The following is a 22,345-nucleotide window of genomic DNA, read 5'->3' as shown; positions in this document are numbered from 1 at the left end:
AGTCGTCGAATCTATTAGTGTATTTGCGTACAAATGATTTAAGGAAGTACGCTAGGTGAGGCATTGAGGAAGTGTGGTCAGAATTTAGACACAAATGAACAAAATGTGCAAATCACATGACTGACAGAGGGAGGGACAGGGAGGGACCGGGAGGGACGGGGATCAGGCAAAAGCGATCACGGGATGAGCCTCTCCTGGTGTTTTTTTTTTTTTTTTTTTACTTGTCAAATTGTACATCCATCCAGATATATTTGAATTGCATTAAAATATTTATAATTACGTTAAGTTTACTAGCTTAATTCTTTGATTAAAATTTCTGCCTGCATATCCATAACACTTAGGATACCAGCGAATAGTGATGGAAAGTTTTTTTTAGGCTATTATTATTATTTGTTTAGATTTGTTGTATGTTCATTTATTTAAAAAGCGATAAGATATCAATATAACGTTTAATGCTGTATAAACTAAGTTAAAAGTGGTTTAATTAATTTCCTCCTCCTGCCATCTTGGAGTCATACGAAAATGAGGGAGGGCCTTTAAGCTAGTAATGGGAAGTCCGATTCATTTTTAAGCGAATCGGTTCGTCTGGACGGTTCATTTAAATTTCAAACGGTTCGAAACCACAACGTTAAGTCACCGATTCGTTTGAGGCATATCGCTCAAAGGTGTTCTCGAAAGTCTCCACTCGGTATTTTGTTGTAAAATACATTTTATTACATTCATTGTTTTTTTGTTTTGTTAAACGCTCTAGCCTCTAACGTGTCGACAACCTCATAGTTTTTATTTCTACCTGAAGTAAATGCCTTGCGAATCGGCTCGAATGAATCACTAAATTGAACCGACTGAAATACGATTCGAACATCAATATTTTGCGTCATACCCTTGTGACTTTACAGTCATGTCCTGTTCTGCTTGGAAGAAACATATAATGCTCAACAACAGCTGATGTGCTTCTGGATCATTAAAAACACTGGTTATTTTTGTGTCACATAGCTTTCCGGAAGATTCGGACGCGCAGCGAATATCAAAACAACCGCGACGGTAAACGTGAAGAAGGTAAATTTGTTTTTCTCACAAAATCTGTCAAGGTGATTGCTGCATAGAATATTAGATCATTTTAGACCCAAATGCCTTTTGTATGTTTTTGCACTTATTGATTTCATAATGGATTATCTATGCTTATCGTTCTGACTGGTTAGTATTTGTTGTGTCTACGTCCTTGTCAGACAAACTACTTGGTTACACAGAACAGATACTTTGTGGTTTATATGGCCGTGTGATTTTCGCTTCTGTAATACTCGTTTCAGTAAAGCATTTGTTACAATGTAACTGCCATGTTTTTACAGCAGTGACGTCACATAACTCAATGAATCACATGCATTAATTCTTTGTACTTCTGCCACTGACTCTAAGGTGTAGTTTGATCACTGCTCTTCTTTCCCTTCGTTTTAAAATTACGTTCATTGCAAATCTTGATACTAGTTCTGCAACTAACATTTAAACCACATTTTAATTAATCTGATTATGTGTTCTTTTAATTTTCCTTTAAATATTAGGCAAATTCAAGGCTATAAATATTTAATAAATACAAATATGAACGTTACAAATCTATATAAGAACACAGACCCATTCGATAATGACAGTTGTTGTCAAAGATTGTCATTATTGATTTAGTTCTTGCAGCCTCTGTGATATATAGGCTTATGAATATATAAACTATCCAAAACAACATCTGTTTAAATGATAAACATCTGACTTTGTGAAGGACCTCAGTACATCTATGACCTCATTATGATATTTAAATGTTACCTAGACATATTACACATTCATTAGTGTTCATTTCAATCACATACATTATGATTTAAATAGTGGCTTTTTACAGTGTAGGTTTTACCTGTCATGCATTTATCTGCGGAAAATAAAGATTCTTCTGTCTGATATCTGATATCCTTCTCTGCTTCGTAGCGTTCTTCTACACATCATGGCTTCTCGTAAGAAGGTGCTGCTCAAAGTGATCATCCTAGGGGATTCTGGGTAAGTGTTTATGCACCATCAGTGCGGTTTAGATTGTTATTATCAGTCTTCATGGAGCTCAAATGCTCTTATCAGTTGTGACACGTTGTCCTCTTTATGTAGGCCTATGTTTAAAGTAGCTGTACACATGTAAACATTATTGCCTATTGACATTACTCAAGGAATTCCCCTGACTTTCCAACATCAGTGTAGGTGCAGTTGGAATTTGCTCACTCTTATTCACACTATCTCTGCTGTATCTCATCTTACTGATGATGAGGAATGTTATCAAGACTTGAAGATGATGATTTCAACTGCACATGTTTCTGAAGCATTGCTTACTGAATACTTTTGTCCTGTTTGTCTTCGTCAGAGTTGGGAAGACCTCTTTGATGAACCAGTATGTGAATAATAAGTTCAGTAATCAGTATAAGGCCACTATCGGAGCCGACTTCCTGACCAAGGAGGTGATGGTGGACGACAGACTGGTCACCATGCAGGTTTGCATCCATGTCTATTTCATAAGATTTCAATTATACTACTGTTTAGTTCAGTGACTGTTCAGTTGTTGTTGTTTTTAAAGGAATTAATAATTCTATTCAGCAAGAATGCATTAAATTGGTCAAAAGTGACAGTAAAGACATTTATAATGTTAAAAGTTTTCAATCTTTTTAAAATTAATGCGGTTCTTTTGAACTTTCTATCCATCAAAGAATCCTGAAAAAAAATTAGTTTCAACAAAAATATTAAGCAGCACAACTGTTTTCAACATTGATGATAATCAGAAATGTTTCTTGAGCTGCAAATCCTCATATCAGAATGATTTCTGCAGGATCATGTGACACTGAAGACTGGAGTAATGATGCTGAAAATTCAGCTTTGATCACAGGAATAAATTACAATTTTAGAATCTATGAAAATAGAAAATGTTTATTTTAAATTGTTAACAGTTGTTTTAAACATTATTACTGTTTTACTGTATTTCTGATCAAATAAATGCAGCCTTGGTGAGCAGAAAAGAACATTAAAAAATGGAAGTGTAATTCCTGTATGGGTGAATCTCTCAAAGAAGTGTCATACTTCTTCCCAAAATCCAAAAGAAAAGTAAAAAAAGTAAAATTATAAAAGTTTATTTGTAGGATTTTTTTTTTTGGTGCAGAATTTCTTTTGAAAAATAGTTTTCATTTAATTTGTACGGTGCTCAATACACATGGTTTTAAGCAGCTTTACGGGTAATATGATAAATTAGAGGGGAATAAAATAAGAATGGTAAAAAGGCGAGTTGTTATTAATGTTATTATCCCCTAGAACATATGCAGAAATAAACCTTGAAGTGATGGGCGCTTTCGGGAAGCTTTGAAACCTTTGCGAATCATTTGTTTCGAACCAGTGATTCGGATGTGCGTATCAAACTGCCAACGTCATGTGATTTCAACCGATGTAAATCAACTGTTTCAAAATGTTTTGAAATTTCAATGGTTCGTCACTAGCGGGCGATGATCTCTGTGAACCCATGAACCAGTGTTTATATAGGATTTTTTTACCTGATCTCGGATCAGTGTTATAAATGTGTGCACCCCTGATAAGTACATCTCGGAGACATCTATTTGATGTCTGCATTCACATCTGCAAGATGTTTTTTTTTTTTGAGTGTTTGCTCATTTGCAATACATCTCTAGGATGTTTCCTGTTAGATGTCATATAGACATTTAGAAGAGGTCTTGAAGATGTTTAAGATTTAGAATGTATGTAAAACTGCTTTTTCTAAGACGTTTATCAGACGTTTTTACACAGAAGATGCTTTCCAGATTAACAGATCTTTAGCAGACATCTTACAGACGTACCTGTGCTATGGCACATGTGTATAATAAAAAGGAAGAGTTGTAGTTAAAAGTCTCTTATTGGTCTGATTGACCAAGCTCTCCATAAAACGAACAAAGCAAATCCTACCATTTAATAAAATATCACATATTATAAAGACATTTCAGCTGCATTTACACCGCTCTGACCAGCAGGCGTCATTTCAAGCGCTTCGAAACAGTGAATCATTTTGCGAAACAATTGGTTCGGTTGATTCGAAGTTTCAAAAAGCTTAGTTTCTCCCATCACTATTGACTTGACAAACTAGAGACTCACTTGACCGCATGCTTACACAAACAAAGCTAGACAATAGACTTAGGAAACATGAGTGTGACAAATACTCAAAGGCTAATGACTAACAAGATAAAGTAATCAAGGCGATAAACCAATGACAAGACAGAACTGAGAATCACCTGACCAGACAAACCAATGAAAACACAAGAACCAAAGGAACCTCATGACCAGATCACATGATGGAAACACATGACAACAAAAACAGAAAACATGACTATGACAAATTTCAAAATAAAAGACATGAAAACGTAAAAAATGAACAGGACAGATGTGACTACGTTATTTATGGAAATGTATATGCCAAATAATTTGGGAGTAAAATAATACTTTCTAAATATTTCTTGAATCAGATTCACCCTTACACCTATAAATGCAGTAATTGTAGCTATCATGTTAATTGTTTGGATACTGCTCATAAAGAGTATAAGAGAACAGTGTGTTCTGAGGATGACGTGTTCTGTCATTTCCTTAACAACCGTTATGTTGTGAACAATGCCCCATGGCAAAAATCATCTCTGGTCATGTGATGTGGTTAAAGGCTCTGCATAATAGGCAGTACAGTCATCTCAAAACTATGGATTCTCTGTAATTACTCATAGCTTATCGGTAGGACCTCATCTCAATGTTTTACACTCATTCTGATGATATAAAAAAAAAGATTCTGATCCAAGAATCAGTCATGTGAGGTCATGTGAGATAAATAAGTCACATTCAGTGACGTGTCCCCTGGTATTTTCCCTGTAAGCACAGTCCATGTTGTGTTTCCTTGCCAGCCATGTTTCTCTAACCTGTATGACCAGTCATGTGATGTAGATCCCTCATGCCCAAACAAGCAGTGCTTGGGAAGTTATTCCCGTAAAATAATTTGTTAATATTGCAACAATAAGATTAATGTAGCTATTCTGACTGAGCTGTTACTCATGATTACTTTACTAATGAATACATTTATGAAACCCATATTAGTCTTTAACATTGAATGAAGTGTTATATTTAAGAAATAAGGTTAAAGAGGCTGTGCTACATTGTTAATAATGCGGCTGAAGTATTATTATACCATGACTAATTCGATTTTCTTCCTTTAGATTTGGGACACAGCAGGTCAGGAGAGATTTCAGTCTCTCGGCGTGGCTTTCTACCGAGGGGCCGACTGTTGCGTGCTGGTCTATGATGTCACGGCTCCCACGACATTCAAGACCATGGACAGCTGGAGGGACGAGTTTCTCATTCAGGCCAGTCCACGTGACCCAGAGAACTTCCCCTTTGTTGTGCTGGGCAACAAAATCGACCTGGAGAACCGGCAGGTCAGTGTGCAGACCAAATGGAGCGGCAATGCTAGGACGGTTATAAACTTCTCGGTTTTAGAGAGGTGAAATAGAGGAGAACGAGTGCTTGAGCTATGAGATTCTCAATGGTCTAGAAATGGATAGTTTAAAGGGTTAGTTCACCCAAAAATTATCCCATGATTTACTCACCCTCAAGACATCCTAGGTGTATATGACTTTCTTTGTTCAGCCAAACACAATCAGAGTTATATTAAAAAATATCCTGGCTCTTCCCAGCTTTATAATGGGAGTGAATTGTACCTTAGACTTTGAAGCCCAAAAAGCGCATCCATCCATCATAAAAGTAATCCATACGACTCCAGGGGGTTAATAAAGACCTTCTGAAGCAAAGCCATGGGTTTCCGTAAGAACAATATCCATATTTCTAACTTTATAAACTATAATCACTGGCTTCCGGTAACGGCGCGTACACGAGTCGAGTTCCGGCAGAACAGTGACCTCTGACCCGACGCATGACATGATGTAGGAGTAACATAAGCTTAGGTAAGAGTCGACGCCTCTCGCAGTTCAACAAACCGAGCTGAGCAACAAACACAAGCTTGTCCCACATTTCTCTTTAAAAATTCTCCTTTTAGACTTCTAATTCGTGACCGGTGTTTTGTTTTACTCTATCCTCTGAGCTTCCGCGTTCATCAATACAGTACAGGTCAAAGGTTTGGAAACATTACTATTTTTAATGTTTTTGAAAGAAGTTTCTTCTGCTCATCAAGCCTGCATTTATTTGATCAAAAATACAGATTTTCTTTTTTTAATATTGTGATATATTATTACAATTTAAAATAATTGGTTTTCAATTTATTATACTTTAAATTATCATTTATTTCTGTGATGCAAAGCTGAATTTTCATCAGCAAGTACTCCAGTCTATCACATGATCCTTTAGAAATCATTCTAATATGATGATTCATTATCAAAGTTGGAAACAGTTCTGCTGCTTAATATTTTTTCATAACCTGTGATACTTTTTTAGAATACTTTGATGAATAAAAAGAAAAAAAAATTATTAATAGAAATGTTTTTTACAACAATATACACCTCTGGTCAGTAATTTGGGGTCAGTAATTTTTTTTATTTGTTTTTTTTTTAAATAAATCAATACTTTTATTCAGCAAGGATGTGTTAAATTGATAAAAAGTGATAGTAAAAATGATTTATATTATTAGAAAATATTTTTTTATTAGAAAATAGATGCAGTTCTTTTTAACCTTTTATTCATCAAATATATTAGGCAGCAGAACTGTTTCCAACACTCATAATAAATCAGAATATTAGAATGATTTCTAAAGGATCATGTGATAGACTGGATGTCACATGTGACACTGAAGACTGGAGTAATTGTATTCTGTATTTTTGATCAAATAAATGCAGGCTTGATGAGCAGAAGAAACTTCTTTCAAAAACATTAAAAATAGTAATGTTTCCAAACTGTACGTCATGTGTAGGCTCAGAGGTCACTCTTCCACTGGAGCTAGACTCGCGTACAGCTGTTACTGGAAGCCAGTGATTATAGTTATTAGTTATTGTAGTTACTCATTCTATTAAATAAGTTATTAAAATGGATATTTTTCTTACAAAAACACATAACTTCACTTCAGAAAGTCTTTACTAACCCCCTGGAGTCGGATGAATTACTTTTATGATGGATGGATGAGCTTTTTGGAGCTTCAAAAACTCAGGCTCTATTCACTATTGTAAAGCTTTGAAGAGCCAGGATTTTTTTTATTTTTTTCATATAACTCTGATTGTGTTTGGCTGAAAGAAAAAAGTGATATACACCTAGGATGGCTTGAAGGTGAGTAAATTATGGGATAATTAAACATTTTGGGTGAAATAACCCTTTTAATGGCTGCCAAAGGTCAGTATGATTTAAAAAAAAATAAAAAAATAATAGTACTTTAATTCTGCAAGGATGCATTAAATGTATCAAAAGTGACAGTAAAGACTATTCCAATTCAAATGACTGCTGTTCTTTCGAACTTTATTCTTTAAAGAATCCTGAAACAAATGTATCCTGGTTTCCACAAAAATATTGACTGTTTTCAACATTGACATTAATCAGAAATGTTTCTTGAGCAGCAAATCATCATATTAGAATGATTTCTGAAGGATCATGTGACACTGATGATGGGAGTAATGATGCTGAAAATTCAGCTTTGATCACAGGAATAAATTACATTTTACAATATAATACAATAAAAACAGTTATTTTAATTTTGTAACAATAATAATTCACACTATTCCTGTTTTTACTGTCTTTTTGATCAAATAAATACAGCCTTAGTGAGCATAAGAGACTTACCAAGCCCACATTTTGTATCAGTAGGGTACATAAAATCACTTAAGTTAAAATCCCCAATAAATAGATGACCATATTTAAAAGGCAAAACTAGAAATAGTAGCAGACAAGACTGAAGTCCTTTCACACGACTCACGGTGAGGTTTCCACATGAAAAGCGTTGCAGATAGAGTCACTGGGCAGCGATTGAACAAGGTTGTTTGATAGCAAGCAAACTGGACGTACACATGGTTAGCAATGAAAACAGACAGGTTTTTGAGCTTAAATCAGGCAGAATTCCTGCGGTTTGCTTTGATACATTAAATCACATTCATTTCCTCTGAATGTCAGGATCTGCCTTTGCTGTTTCTGTCGGGCCATCTTGTTTTGATCTTTGTGTCGTGCAGATTGTGTGCTAATCATGGGCTGTGCTTCGAAAGGTCAGCTGCAAATGAGGGCAAAACTGAAATCGTTTGAACTTTGTTTGCATCGCAATGCTTGACCTGTGCGCCAGCCATCAGACATAATGCTGGAGCTCTCCAGAGTTCAGTGCGCGGGGAACGCCAAGTCAAGTCACATTTATTAATATAGCGCTTTGTACAGATTGTTTTAAAGCAGCTTTACAGAGATAACAGGAAATGATGCATTCCGGCTGCTGTTCGCTGAAGTCACTTCAGTTCTGTTGTAAACATTATTAAATTAGTTCATTTCATCTATGAAGCAGTTCTGCAAAAGATGTCATCGTCCAGCTCAGTTCAGTTCTCATACAACAGGGTCAGTAAGTCAGATCAATAATATTGTTGAAAATTAAGTTAAAATAACTGTTTTCTATTGTAATGTTGAACTGTAATGTATTCCTTTGATCAAAGCTGAGCTTTCAGCATCATTACTCCAGTCTTCAGTGTCACATGATCCTTCAGAAATCATTTTAATATGATGATTTGATGCTCAAGAAACATTTCTGAAAATGAAAAATTCAGGATTCTTTGATAAATAGAAAGTTTCAAAACAACATTCATGTGAAACATATATATATATATATATATATGTATGTGTGTGTGTGTGTGTGTGTTTTTTTTTTTTTTTTTTACATTATAAATGTTTTTACTGTCACTTTATATCAATGTAATTGTAATATATCCTTGCTTAATAAAAGTAACTGACTCCCAACTTTTGAACGGTACTGTATGGAAAAGGTTTTTGTGGGTCTTAAAAAGTCTTAATTCACTCTTACACAATTTAAAGCCTTAAAAAGGTCTTAATTCAGAACTGAATGTCTTAAATTCACAAAGTCATCATGACATTTAATGTTGCATGCAGTGCAGAAAATGAATATCTTCCTCAGTATTTTTGTCCTGTTTTCCAATACAAATATCTAAACATCTTTAAATCAATGTAAAATGCAAATGTAAAATGCAGTTTTGAAAAACTGAACAAAAATGAAGTGAGTTTATGCTAAAAGAAGAACACATTTCTGTATAACTTTGCTTGGAATTAAGTAGATATTTCTGACCCCATTGGCAGATATTTATTATTGTTTTAATCTTAAATTCACTTCATTTGTGTATTTTTCTCAGAACTCATAGTTTATGTCATTTTGCAGCTCAAATGTATCTTGATTTAAGCATTTTTAGACAATTGCACTGAAAAACAAGACAAAATAGAGCACTTTTTTTTTGCAATTCTTTGCAGTAAAAGATATTTCCATATTCTAGTGTTTGGGAGCAAACTACTTTTTTTGTAAAATGTATTGAAAAGTAATGGATATCTGTTGTAAGTTGCATTTTAAAACTCTAAAGTGTTGCTAATTTAACTCCAATTTATTTATATATTGTGTTCCCTTCCATTTATTCCATACATTTTCTTTACCTAGTCTTAAAAAGGTCTAACTTTATTAAACCTGCAGAAATATGAGCCCTGAACAGACAAATATAAAACAATATACCAAAACTAGAACTTTTCCTATCAAGAAAATATTAAGTGACGTAATAAAATAATCGTAAGCCATTTTTTTGATTGCCAGTTTTTCAGATTGAATTCATCATTTCATCCCAAAATCCTTTGTATTTTGAACAGGTAACAACAAAGCGAGCACAAGCATGGTGTCAGAGTAAGAACAACATCCCCTATTTTGAGACCAGTGCCAAAGAAGCCATTAACGTGGAGCAGGCCTTCCAAACCATCGCTCGTAATGCACTTAAACAGGTACAGAACGTCGAGAATACTTCAGATTGACTTTCACTTTAGATCCTGTTTGATACAAGATGAAAAAAGCAAATAATCAGTCATTTATCACCATGTTTGAGAGATTCACCCCAAACAATGTGAAAACATTGTGTATTGTCACATTTCACTCACCATAATTTCAAAACCTTTAAGACTTTCTTTTATGAAACACAAAAGGAGACATTTAGCAGAATGTTCACGCTGCTCTTTTCAGAACAAAAAGCGCCATAAAAGTAGTTTCTCCAACTCCTGTGCTTTATTACAAATCCTCTAAAGTGAGGTTTATTAGGCTGCTGTCACATTAAGACCTAATGCACATGCCCAATATAATGATACGCATCCGTTTTCTTTCTCAATTGTTTACATTCACTTAAAGGGGTAGTTCACCCAAAAATGAAAATTCTGTCAGTAATTACTCACCCTCATGTTGTTCCAACCCCGTAAGACCTTCGTTCATCTTCGGAACACAAACTAAGATATTTTTGATTAAATCTGAGCGCTGGCTCACTCCTCCATAGGCTTCTAGGTGACCGAAACTTGCTGGCCCAGAAAAGTTAGAGATCGTTAATATAGTCCAAGTGACTACAGTGGCTCAATCTTAAGTTTATCAGAATCAGAATCAGAATCAGAAAGAGCTTTATTGCCAAGTGTGCTTGCACCCACAAGGAATTTTTCTTGGTACTGAAGCTTCCAGTGCACATATACAAATACAAATACAACAAGACATAGTAATACAAATTCTAAGAATGAAAATATATAAAAAATAAATAAAAATAGTATAAAAGTAAAAAAGTAGGGTCACAGTTGGGTTTAGTCTGAATAAACATTTACAGATTATGAACATATTTACAGTATTTTGAGTAGTATGAATAATATAAATATCACCTGAATTGGAGAATATTACACTAGACAGTGGGAGTCTAGCGCATGTTACAGATTATAAACATATTTACAGTATTTTGAGTAGTATGAATAATATAGATATAAATATCACCTGAGTTTATTGCACTATAGTGGGAGTATTGCACTTACAGGCATATGCTTTGGGGGGCATGTTAAGTGTTCAGAAGGGAAATGGCCTGTGGAAAGAAACTGTTCCTGTGCCTGGAAGTTCTTGTGGCCAGTGATCTGTGTCGCCGTCCTGACGGTAACAGTTCAAACAGGGGGTGTCCAGGGTGAGTGGAGTCTGTGATGATTTTACCTGCTCTCTTCCTCACTCTGGAAGAGTACAGGTCCTGGAGGGTTGGCAGGGGGGCACCAATAATCCTCTCTGCAGTCCGGACTGTCCGTTGTAGTCTCCTGATGTCCGATTTGGTAGCTGAACCAAACCAGACAGTGATGGAAGTGCTTAAGACAGACTCAATGACGGCTGAGTAGAACTGGATCAGCAGCTCCTGTGGCAGATTGAACTTCTTCAGCTGGCGAAGGAAGTACAGTCTCTGCTGGGCCTTTTTCACAATGGAGTCAATGTGATTTGCCCACTTCAGGTCCTGGGAGATGGTAGAGCCCAGGAACCTGAATGACTCCACTGCTTCCACAGTGCTGTTCATGATGGTGAGAGGGGGGAGTGCTGGGGTGTTTCTCCTGAAGTCCACGATCATCTCCACTGTTTTGAGCGTGTTCAGCTCAAGGTTGTTATAACTGCACCAGACAGCCAGCTGTTCAACCCCCAGTCTGTAAGCAGACTCGTCACCATTTTGGATGAGACCGATGACAGTGGTGTCGTCTGCAAATTTCAGGAGCTTGACAGAGGGGTCTTTAGAAGTGCAGTCATTAGTGTACAGGGAGAAGAGCAGTGGGGAGAGAACGCACCCTTGGGGGGCGCCAGTGCTGATGGTGAGGGTCCTGGATGTGAGTTTCCCCAGTCTCACTAGCTGCTGCCGGTCCGTCAGGAAGCTGGAGATCCACTGACAGATTGTGGATGGCATGGAGAGCTGAGTCAGTTTGGCTGTGAGAAGATCGGGGATGATGGTATTGAAGGCCGAACTGAAGTCCACAAATAGGATCCGTGCATAAGTCCCAGGTCTGTCAAGATGTTGCAGGATATAGTGCAGTCCCATGTTGACTGCATCATCCACAGACCTGTTTGCTCTGTAAGCAAACTGAAGGGGATCCATCAGGGGTCCGGTGATGTCCTTCAGATAGGCCAACACCAGTCTTTCAAACGACTTCATGACCACAGACGTGAGAGCGACAGGTCTGTAGTCATTAAGTCCAGTGATTTTAGTTTTTTTGGGAACCGGAATGATAGTGGAGCGTTTGAAGCAGCAGGGAACTTCACACTGCTCCAATGATCTGTTGAAGATCTGCGTGAAGACTGGGGCCAGTTGGTCAGCACAGGCTTTTAGACAAGCAGATGAGATGCCGTCTGGGCCTGAAGCTTTCCTAGTCTTCTGTTTTTTGAAGACTCTGCTCACGTCCTCCACACAGACCTTAAGCTCAGGTTGGATGGCAGAAGGGGGGAGGAGAGGGGTTGCAGGAGGTGATGGTGGATGTGTGAAGTGCACATCAGGGCGGGTGTGAGGTCATCAAGCGACGAGAATACTTTTTGTGCGCAAAAACAAACAAAAATAACGACTTTATTCCACTATTCATTTCCTTCTATCTGGGCCTCGAGTTGGTCACGTAGTGTTTTTGCGAGGCGCGTCTGTGTTGTATGTCACCACGCATCACACACATGACCAGCGTCGGCCAATAGTGAGCCTACATGGTGACGTGCAACACAGACGCGCTGCGCAAAAACACTACGTGAACCAACTCGAGGCCCAGATAGAAGGAAATGAATAGTGGAATAAAGTCGTTATTTTTGTTTTTTTTTGCGCACAAAAAGTATTCTCGTCGCTTGATATACTTAAGATTGAGCCACTGTAGTCACTTGGACTATATTAACGATCTCTTTAATAAATTTTCTGGGCCAGCAAGTTTCAGTCACCTAGAAGCCTATGGAGGAGTGAGCCAGCGCTCAGATTTAATCAAAAATATCTTAATTTGTGTTCCGAAGATGAACGAAGGTCTTACGGGGTTGGAACAACATGAGGGTGAGTAATTACTGACAGAATTTTCATTTTTGGGTGAACTACCCCTTTAAGACATAGGAGACTGTGTGACCAGGATACTCCTAGAGACCGCTATTTTGACTTAATTTTGCATGTTGGTGTCAGTCAAAAAGATGCACAAAAAGCGTGCTCTTTGTCAGTGTGCGAGTCCTGAATTGAGTTCTCTGTCGTGTCTTCTTGCACTTGAATGGTTTAAAATCGCTAAAACACATCAAAATCATAAACTTTCGCTCTATGACGGTTGAACTTTGCACATGCGTTTCGAACCCTGGTGACTGGATTGTACGGATCAACTACGATCCATTACACCCCTATTCTTTATCAAGTTTATAATTTTGTTCCCTGCCATTATTCTGTTAACTGTCACAGTCACACACACATTTATGTTGTTCAAAAGGAAGGACAGTTTGGTTTATTTTTGTCTAATCTAAAGAAAGATAACTCAAATTGGAGATAAACAGCTTGTACTGATTTTCTTCCTGTTTATTTTACTGCCCTGAAAGTGTATGGGCGTCAGAAACTCGGCAGGATAATCCCAATCGTGCTCTCAGACACACACCCGTCTGACACTATTGAAACTGTCTCTGGAAACTATACTGAAACCCTATGGGCCTCAAACAAAAGGATTCCTTTTGCCGAATCTTGAGGCAAGCCACTCAAAATTCACATTTCATTTCCGCCTAATAAATCTTTCCACCATGGACTTCTCATTTTAAGTCCACTGTGGTTTTAAGTCATCTCAGTCCACACATACACCACACATATTATGATCAAACCCTAACTTTCAGTGATCAAGATAAACTTTGCTGTAAAAACCACGTCATAAGATCAGTTTCAACTAGTAGTGCTCAGACTCCGATGTCTGCCGCTTGCAGCTATTTCTTTTTTACAAAAGGGAGACTCATATTCCATAAAAAATGGTTTCAAGTTTGTTATAATAGTATTTGTTCAAACCAAAAACCCTGGAAACCATGATATTTTCTGAGATGGTTATCATACAGTGAAAATCTCTTACTGTTACAACCCTAGTCAAAGGTGCAGTCACATTAGCAAAATGTTGTTGGCATAAAGTTTCATTGTCTATTGTCAGTAGTGTAATGATGTATGAAGCACAGCTCACACCAAAGTCATTATTAGTCAGTTCGGTGAATCCGTGTGACCCACTTTAACTGGTTGTGAAATCTTGCGTTCTCACACAAATTGCCCAATCGCTGGGATTCCTATTGAAATGACTGGATTTTGCCTGCAGAAATTCTCCAAGCAATGGTGCATGAGCACACCTGTACACCTTTGTGTGGGGAACAGACTGGAATGATTGCACTCTGCCTTTTAAATCTCATTCACAAATATGCAAATATGCTGCGTGAAGACAGATTGCAGCAGATTTAATGCGAGTGATGTCAGATATTCAGAAATGCGAATGAGATGTTTAGACTTAAGAGTCCCCCTGTGGTGAAAATCAAGCTTTTAAGTGTTGTTTATATGTCTATGTGGTGTGTTTAATGTGCTTTAAGACAAACCATGTGTAAATTCATAAGTCGACACCATTGCTGAGTATTTTCTCCTTAAAACTGCAGTGAACCAAAGACAGTCTCAAAAACACGCTTTGAAATCGCTGGTGTTTCTGACGTCACAAACTACATTATAACCAATCAGATCAATGTGCCGGCGGGCTTTAGCATATCATTAACAGCGAACTAGCAGGGGAGTCTCGAGAGAAGCCAGGTCATCCCGGTATATTTTTTTGTTGATATGGAAAAGCAGGTAGATTTAGCAATATAGCGGGTGTATGATGTATATTACGATGTTATGATGAACTATATGCCTTTCTCCACTGACGTTCTGAGTTATTCAAAGCGTTTCTGGTGATTTTTAGAAGGCAGACTGAGATGGCGAACGGGAACATAGGCTAGTTTGTGTAACATTAGCAACACATTATTAGCTGTATGATAACATAGTCATGCAAAAGGCTAATCATATTAATTACCGTTATGTTTCCGGCGTTGTAAAGAGCGATAACATTGTGCAGCGTTTACCTCAGTAAGTTGGCTGAGTAAATCTGTGAGCTCGCGCGAGTGAGTGGAGGCGGGGCTAATTAGCATATTCCGCATACTAAATGAGGCAAGGGTGTAGAGTTACATTCAAGCTATTTTAAGGCATGAAGATTTTTTTCCACAGAAAAATGTCATTTTGATGATCAAAGATTAGTTTTAAGGGATAAAATTATTGACTACAGGGAGACTTTAAATTTTAGTATTTTTTGTCACAAAGATATTTTATGACTCCTGAATAAAGGGAATGTAGTGAATTAATAAAGTGAACTTCTTTAATGGCACATGTTGTATGTGGGAAAAGTGCAGCGTGAACATTCTGCAAAATTTCTCCTTTTTATTTTCACGAAAGAAAGAAAGTCATACAAGTTTTGATGTCGTGAGGGCGAGTAAATGATCACAGGATTTTCTTAATCTGAAATGAATTTACCTTTCAGGAGACTGTGGACACGTATGATTTCCCTGACCAGATTAAACTAAGAGATGACAGACCTGCGTCTACCAGTGACGGCTGCAGCTGCTGAAGGAGAGACCAAACTGGGGAGGGAAGAGAAAGAGCAACATGGGAAAGGAAGAGAGGGAGAGATGGAAGAGATCAGGCCTGTAATTCTAGCACCCATCCTCCCCTTTTCCTCCTTCGAAACCTCCAGGGTGTCAAATGCCACATGTGAAAGCTGAACATCCATTTTCTTGCTGAACTCCAAGTCACGTGTGGTATGATGAACTATCGAGGAACAGGAAGACCAGTGTGTTGCATATCCTCTGACATTGCATTTATTACAAGTCCTACTATCACTACAGCTGTCGAAGAATTTCCTTGTCACTACTCCAGCTGTCTGTACAAGCTTTTCTTTACTCCGAAATGTTCCTTTTGTCTGCTAGTTCATTGTGCCTTTATATTTTCTAACTTTTAGTTGTTGTTGTTTCACTCCTATGCTGAACGAACATTTGTGATAAATGCATACATATGTAATAGGGCTGGGAAATATATTAAACAGTTATAAAAATGTATACATTTTGTCTGTGGTATAAAACTAACCAACATTTGTTATGATTTGATTTTTTTTTTTGGCAATAACTTCCAAGTAAAAAAATTCAGATTTTTTGTGTTAGGAATTTAAGTTCAAAATAATAGTTTTGCACCATCGCTCAAAAACGAACGAAACGAAAATCAAAAGTCCCCGTTTGGCATTTCACATGTTTTAGTAAAAATATATGAACAAACAGTAGGAAATTATTGTTTTTTATTACTGTGCACATAAATAAAAATGATTCAATATATTTCCCAGTGTCCATATAGGGAAAAGGTGTGGAAAACATGCTTTGATGACTAGATTTTACATGTAGGGCCCATTTACACGACGTTTGAAAACGGTTTCAAAGTGCAAGTATTAGAAAACGATACCGTTATTGTCTCCATGTAAATTGCAAAAACGTGACTTTGTGAAAACGGTGACGTCATGCGCATGTGTATTACGTGTTCAGTTTATAAGCGCGTTGTGTTACTTTACAAAGTGACATCGCCAACTACTGGCCTGGAGGCAGAATACAGGATTTTTAAATGTTTTCACAGATACATGCGAACAGGGTTCATTTTGACAATGGTGTCGTCTGTAAGTGGAAAATGCTAATTAAAAACATTTCTGTTTTTAGTACATCATCATAATGTAAGCATCCCCTTAAAATCTACTTGTCAACCATTGTGATTTGTTTGGAGAGAAAAAAAAAAATCTATGCAAATTTCTCTCAAGATTTCTTATCTCCCAGCCCAACTATGTAATATGTCATGGATTAAAGGTGAATGAGGATGTGGTAACGGTGTATTAACTTGGGTAATTTGTCCTAAAGTTCTGACATTTGGTAAATTCACTTCAACATCACATCAGATTATATTAGTCTTAGTTGGATTGTAAATACTTCTAAAGGTGTTTTAGAGACACTTTCTGTTTCTGTAACAGATTTCTTAAGAATGTTACCAACCATGCCAGTTAGAATGGTTTATAAAACATGTAATTTTTTTTGCACATGTAGAGCTGTTGTAAATGAATCATTTCTCCAGTGTTCATGAAGAGGTCTTGTTTTAAGTAGCAGAGTTAGAAACAAAGTAATGATGTTTATGTCATGCTTTTGATTTGCCTTTGGACATTTACATGTTAAAAGCTTGTGTTCAATAATATATATCCATACCCAACCCAAGAGCTCCTCCATTTTATAAGCCAACATGCATAAAGAAAAAAAAAGTAGGCATCATTTTCATTAGGCCAAATGTTAGAATGACTTCAAAACCAAAAAAGCTAAATAAAGGTGCATTCACAACCACGCTGTCTGTCAATTCCACTCGATTTTCTTTCTTTTTTTTTAAAGCAAGAAAGTGATCAAGCTGATCAAGAACACCTTTTATTATCATCGTTTAACCATTTGCACACAATATTTACAAAGTTGCACTAAAAGCACCACGGTTTCCTCTGATGGGAAAGCAATGGTAAGCATCGTGGCCTCTTGAACATCAGAGAAGCCCAGTCTGATGTGAGGGGGACGACTGACTTTTATTTTCCTCCCTAGAAGTCCATATGAAGTACATCCTACTCCCTGGCCTGGACTTCTCAAACCATGTAATGTGGTAGGAGGAGTTCAATGGAGCTGGAGTTTTTCCATCAGTCTAGTGTGTTTTAGTCCATATATGAGGTATCCATGGCCTCTGTCTCAGGGTGAAGCAGGCGGCTGGCCAGACGCTCAATATCATCCAGACTGAGCTGTCTGAGGGAGCGCTCATAATCCTGGGGGGAAAAAGAAGAAGAAATCAACCTGGGATCTGTCGAGTCCTGACCAAATCAAACACTCAAATGTTGTACTATTCTCATCATGACCAATGATTTTATGACGCTCACTTCTTACACATTCAACAAATGTGATATTATTATTGAATTCTGCTTTCTAACGACTGAGGAAATCAAGAGCAGTGTTGTTATTATAAACTAAAACTATTCAAATCCTCTTCGTTAACTGACAAAGCTAAAAATAAAATTAAAATATTAGAACTTTAATTAAAATTTGAAATTGTGTTGGCAACTAACTGAAAGTAGAAGTACTAAAAATATAAAATAATAATAAAAGCACATAAAATCACAAACTAAATTGAAAAATTAATATAACAATAAGATTTCATAATGTATAGAAATAAACAAATAAATGACACTAAATGACACTGAACAAGAAATGAATCCTTTTAATTTAATTTAAATAAATATAATGATTCCATTATTATAATATATGAAAGCAAATGTGCACAAAAATAATGCACAAAGAAAAAGGATATACTGTATAAGGTCCTCTTTACACTGAAGTGCCTTTGAACGCGTAGCTTTGTATGATGCGTTGACGTAATTTCCACTGAAACAGGAAGCTAAGGCGGGACATATTGAATGGCTCCTCCCCCTTTTCAAATAGCCAATAGCGTTTAGTTTACCTCACAGACTGCAAGTCATACTTGACAGCACCATGGAAGCGAATCTGAGCGCTGATGATATGTTTGATTCAATAATAGAGGTGTGAATAAATTCTAGCCATTTCATTCTTAACCAACGTACAGTTGGAAAACGGAATAAAACTTGTGCGTTTGAGCAACCGAACACACATCTCCAACCCATATTGCTCAGTGACGAGTCAACAGTTGCTTTGGCCATGTGGTGTTTATAGCATAGGGGGCGGAGCTTCAGATTCTAGAGAGCATTTGATTGGACAGAAGATGTGATGAGAAGCTGAAGTCCGCTACCCTGGTAATCCAGAGTTCTCGCGAGAGCACAAGTTGAATTTGCTCAGCGAGTTACTCTGGTGTCGAGTAATGATGCTCATTAAATATGCTCTTGTATCCGAGCTGCACCAATCACATCGGGTTATCTGATATAGGCGGGTCAGAGGCGAGATGACGACAGCGCTGTGACGTCAAAGTCATTAGTAAACATTGCAAGATGGCTATGGATGAACACCAGTTGTTTGAAACGGCTTTGGCCGCTACAATGAACGAGTTAGACTTGGCTTTTTATCTAAAAGAGGAACAGAAGACGCCGCTCGAATCCTTCCTTTGCAAGAAGGACATTTTTGCTGTTTTGCCGAACGGATACGGCAAGAGTCTAATCTACCAGTTAGCTCCGCTGGTAGCTAAGCGTATGGGGCTTGTTGTGATTGGTCGTAGTGTTATCCAATTGCGTGCAGTGAGATTTTCAAATGCATGCTTGGTGCCGCCCCTCGAGCTGGCCGATTTTCATTAGTCGACGCCAGACCATTAATCTTTTAGATTTGGGTCTGGATTTCCAAGCAAGAAGTCTGCGGTGATGTCATAAAAATCTGTGATCCATTATAGCAGAAGTGAGAGACTATAAGTTTTGAATGCTTATATCTCCTAAATGCGAATTTTGTCATTGATTTGGAACACACCAGCTTATTCATAACTTTAAGGCTAACATATTCATACTAAAAGCTAAAAAACTTTTGATTTCAGGGGGCCTTTAAGGTCCTTGGGGTCAAAAAGTAAAAAATAAATAAATAAACTTCACCAGAAAAGACATTAAAATAACAACAACAAAAGGTAATAGAAAGAAAAGGAAAGAAAAAGAAAGATAAGATAGCAAGAATCACATTATCATATTTTTGTCTGCATGTACCTTAATAAGCTGCTCCTGCACTTTTGCAGCGTCGGCTGGGCTGAAGTGTTTGGCAAGGACGGTTGACAGTAACTGCCATACGCCACTGCCCGCTCTGTCGTTACTCCAGCCGCTGGTCCCCCCCGCACCACTGCTCCTCTCTCCCGCGGGACGCACCACCAGGTTCAGCTTAGCCTCCGGGCCGATCGAGTAATCGCTCAACCTGTGTTCATCTGGAAACACCAAAACAACCGTCAACACACCGCACACACACTGGCCATGACTGGAGGAAATCGAAACATGAATGAGTGTTAGTGTTACCTTAAATGATGAATGTATGTTTACTGATCAACATATGGCACAACAGAAAGCTTTTACCTGCGAGTGCTTTTCCTTTATACAGCAGTCTCTGCTGACTTGGAGGGATGTTTAAACGCTTTGATACCAACTCTTTTACCGTCGATACCTTTTCATTTTCTGTCACCTGTGCATCAAAAGAACACATCTGCTGACAAAAGCCTTATATATATATATATATATATATTCACTGGCAGAGATAATATATATCCACATGACCTGTATTTGTATAACTGAACAGATTGCTTTCTCTGTGTAAGTCTAACTGGGGTTATAGCATGGTTATTTCGAGGTTTTATTTTTTTTATGAAATATTGCAGGGTACTATACGGTTATCCGGACCACACCTGACCACACGTGACCACAGCCGCTCTTGGTTGGTCGTAACCCCAGTGACGGGTAGGTTTAGGGGCGGGGTTGGGGTAGGTCATCACATGTGGTCCGGATAACCGTATAGTACCTATTGCAGTATTCATTATAAATTATTTGTCTGTGCACATCATTGTTTTAAAAAAAAAAAACATGTGGCCTCATCATCTTTATACAAAAAATAAAAAATAACTTCCTCTCCCTCTTATTTTCTCTGATGACCTGTATACTGGTGTGAGGGCGGGGCAACCTGTCACTCGCATGAGATCCACCAATAGCAAACCACAACCATCCAATCAATTCCCCATGGACAAAATCAAGTCCCGCCCTACATTTGTTCTTGTTCGAGAAGCCGTTTCACTCGGATATATGTCACAATAGGGAAGAAAAGACTATTGTGACTTCTGTTTCATTCCGAAGTAAGTCGAAAAACATAAAAATAAAAAAACCTTTACTGAAACATGTTACTTATAAAATAAAAGTTAAAGTCCGAAATAAGTCGAAACACATAAAAAAAAAACACTTTACTGAAACATGTTACTTATAAAATAAAAGTATAATAGTAAAGCAATAGATTTTTCTTCCCTATTGTGACGTATATCCGAGTCACACAAAAAATGAAAAATTAATTTTCAATGAATTTAGGCTAGGTTTTTATTCACATACAAATATTGATGAGCGAACATAAACAGAAGCTCAACAGCAATTGCTTGCCTCACCAGATCAAATCTCATTGGTTCTTGCAGAAGCTCAAACGTGCTGCATAACAGGAGAATGAACCTCATTGGTTTTTACATTTTTTGTCTTAGTTTTTTGGGGTGAACTAACTCTTTAACTGACGTAAAATATTTTACCAAAACATTAAACTCATTTTAGCTAATTACTGAGGCAGTATTTCACAATTTGATTTAGTTTAACTTGCCTGCTTAAAAATAGAGCTGGAACTAAAATAAATAAATGCGAAAAAAAAATATTAAAATGTATAAAATAGTACCTATTTAAGACTAAAAGAACACTGTTACACAACAAACAAAAACACCAATAAAGCACTCATACAGTAACTAGTAAATGGGCATATCTAATCAAACTGACAACTCGCGTTTGCCTGATCTAACTAGTTTACTGCCACTGACCGTGACTCAAAACTTACTGATCTTTCTACCTAGACATTATTTCTGTGTATCACAGACACGTTCAACATCGCTTATGAACTCAAAACCATCTAGCTAGGGAGATCAATAGGTTTGTGTCGAGGACAAAATAACTGCGTCTGGAGAGTGTTAATCACGTCTACCGAGCTACAGCAGAAATAAGTGGCTGCATCATTATCTATGGATCACTGGCTAGCACATGTTAGCATTACATACACAACATAAAGATGAATAGAAAGCTGCAGCACAGTGCTATGCTAAAGCAGCTAACACAGCCACATTACTACTTCAAAACACCAGACGACTCACAAGCTTACCTGAACATTACACTCTTTTCCTTGAAGAGGTTTTACAGTAAGAATCATCTTTACATTTATAAAATTAATTACAAAACAAAGAATAGATAATTATCTCGCTGGACATTCGTGGACTAGCAGCCGACGTTTCCCACGGACATGACGTCAATGACACTGCAACTGCGCATGCGCGAAGAGTGCGCCTCACCCAGCTCAAGAACGTGCTTTTTGAAGTGACTTGACAAACAGGAAAAATATTATTACCGTATATAAATAGATTTACAAATAAAACTAACATTTAATATTTTCAATAAAAATGAACACGTGACGTTTGCCTTTCCTAAAATACAGAAAAATGAAACAAGGCTCTCATAAATGTTTGCTGAATCACCAAACAGGACTGGTGACATTCTG

At 37.3% G+C, this 22,345-nt stretch overlaps 3 protein-coding genes across 4 annotated transcripts in view; 1 reads left to right on the top strand and 2 right to left on the bottom strand.

Annotated features, from left to right (window-relative positions):
* LOC311278635 (dynamin-1-like protein) overlaps positions 1–1,994 on the bottom strand; it is a 31,741-nt gene extending 29,747 nt beyond the window's left edge. Inside the window, exon 1 of one of the 2 annotated variants that reach the window (XM_084389614.1) lies at positions 1,895–1,994. In XM_084389614.1, coding sequence (XP_084245740.1) covers positions 1,895–1,901 — 7 coding nt within the window. In that variant the 5' untranslated portion in view covers positions 1,902–1,994. The remainder of the gene's footprint in view (positions 1–1,894) is intronic. The other variant, XM_084389615.1, reaches the window with a different exon arrangement.
* Positions 148–17,437, top strand: rab7b (RAB7b, member RAS oncogene family). Its single transcript, XM_084389618.1, has 6 exons — positions 148–1,056; positions 1,966–2,034; positions 2,387–2,513; positions 5,250–5,468; positions 9,862–9,990; positions 15,556–17,437. The coding sequence occupies exons 2-6, from the start codon at positions 1,982–1,984 to the stop codon at positions 15,640–15,642; spliced, it is 615 nt and encodes a 204-aa protein (XP_084245744.1). The 5' UTR covers positions 148–1,056; positions 1,966–1,981; the 3' UTR covers positions 15,643–17,437.
* Positions 17,111–22,135, bottom strand: ubl4a (ubiquitin like 4A). Its single transcript, XM_084389619.1, has 4 exons — positions 21,953–22,135; positions 20,137–20,242; positions 19,780–19,991; positions 17,111–17,895 (listed from the first exon to the last, which is right to left on the bottom strand). Exons 1-4 carry the CDS (start codon positions 21,998–22,000, stop codon positions 17,788–17,790), a joined length of 474 nt encoding a protein of 157 aa, XP_084245745.1. The 5' UTR covers positions 22,001–22,135; the 3' UTR covers positions 17,111–17,787.
* Between the last annotated feature and the right edge of the window lie 210 nt (positions 22,136–22,345).

This window comes from Rutilus rutilus, assembly GCF_951802725.1.
Source record: "Rutilus rutilus genome assembly, chromosome: 19".
NCBI classification, from domain to species: domain Eukaryota; kingdom Metazoa; phylum Chordata; class Actinopteri; order Cypriniformes; family Leuciscidae; genus Rutilus; species Rutilus rutilus.
This window is presented reverse-complemented; position numbering and strand designations above follow the sequence as displayed.

Excerpts from the sequence above, each read along its gene's own strand:
- rab7b (XM_084389618.1), top strand. The coding sequence starts at position 1,982 with ATGGCTTCTCGTAAGAAGGTGCTGCTCAAAGTGATCATCCTAGGGGAT. Across the intron at positions 2,514-5,249 it reads ACAGACTGGTCACCATGCAG|ATTTGGGACACAGCAGGTCA; the intron begins GTTTGCATCCAT and ends TTCTTCCTTTAG. Across the intron at positions 5,469-9,861 it reads TCGACCTGGAGAACCGGCAG|GTAACAACAAAGCGAGCACA; the intron begins GTCAGTGTGCAG and ends TATTTTGAACAG.
- ubl4a (XM_084389619.1), bottom strand. The coding sequence starts at position 22,000 with ATGATTCTTACTGTAAAACCTCTTCAAGGAAAAGAGTGTAATGTTCAG. Across the intron at positions 19,992-20,136 it reads TAAAGGAAAAGCACTCGCAG|ATGAACACAGGTTGAGCGAT; the intron begins GTAAAAGCTTTC and ends TGGTGTTTCCAG. Across the intron at positions 17,896-19,779 it reads TGCAGGAGCAGCTTATTAAG|GATTATGAGCGCTCCCTCAG; the intron begins GTACATGCAGAC and ends TTTTCCCCCCAG.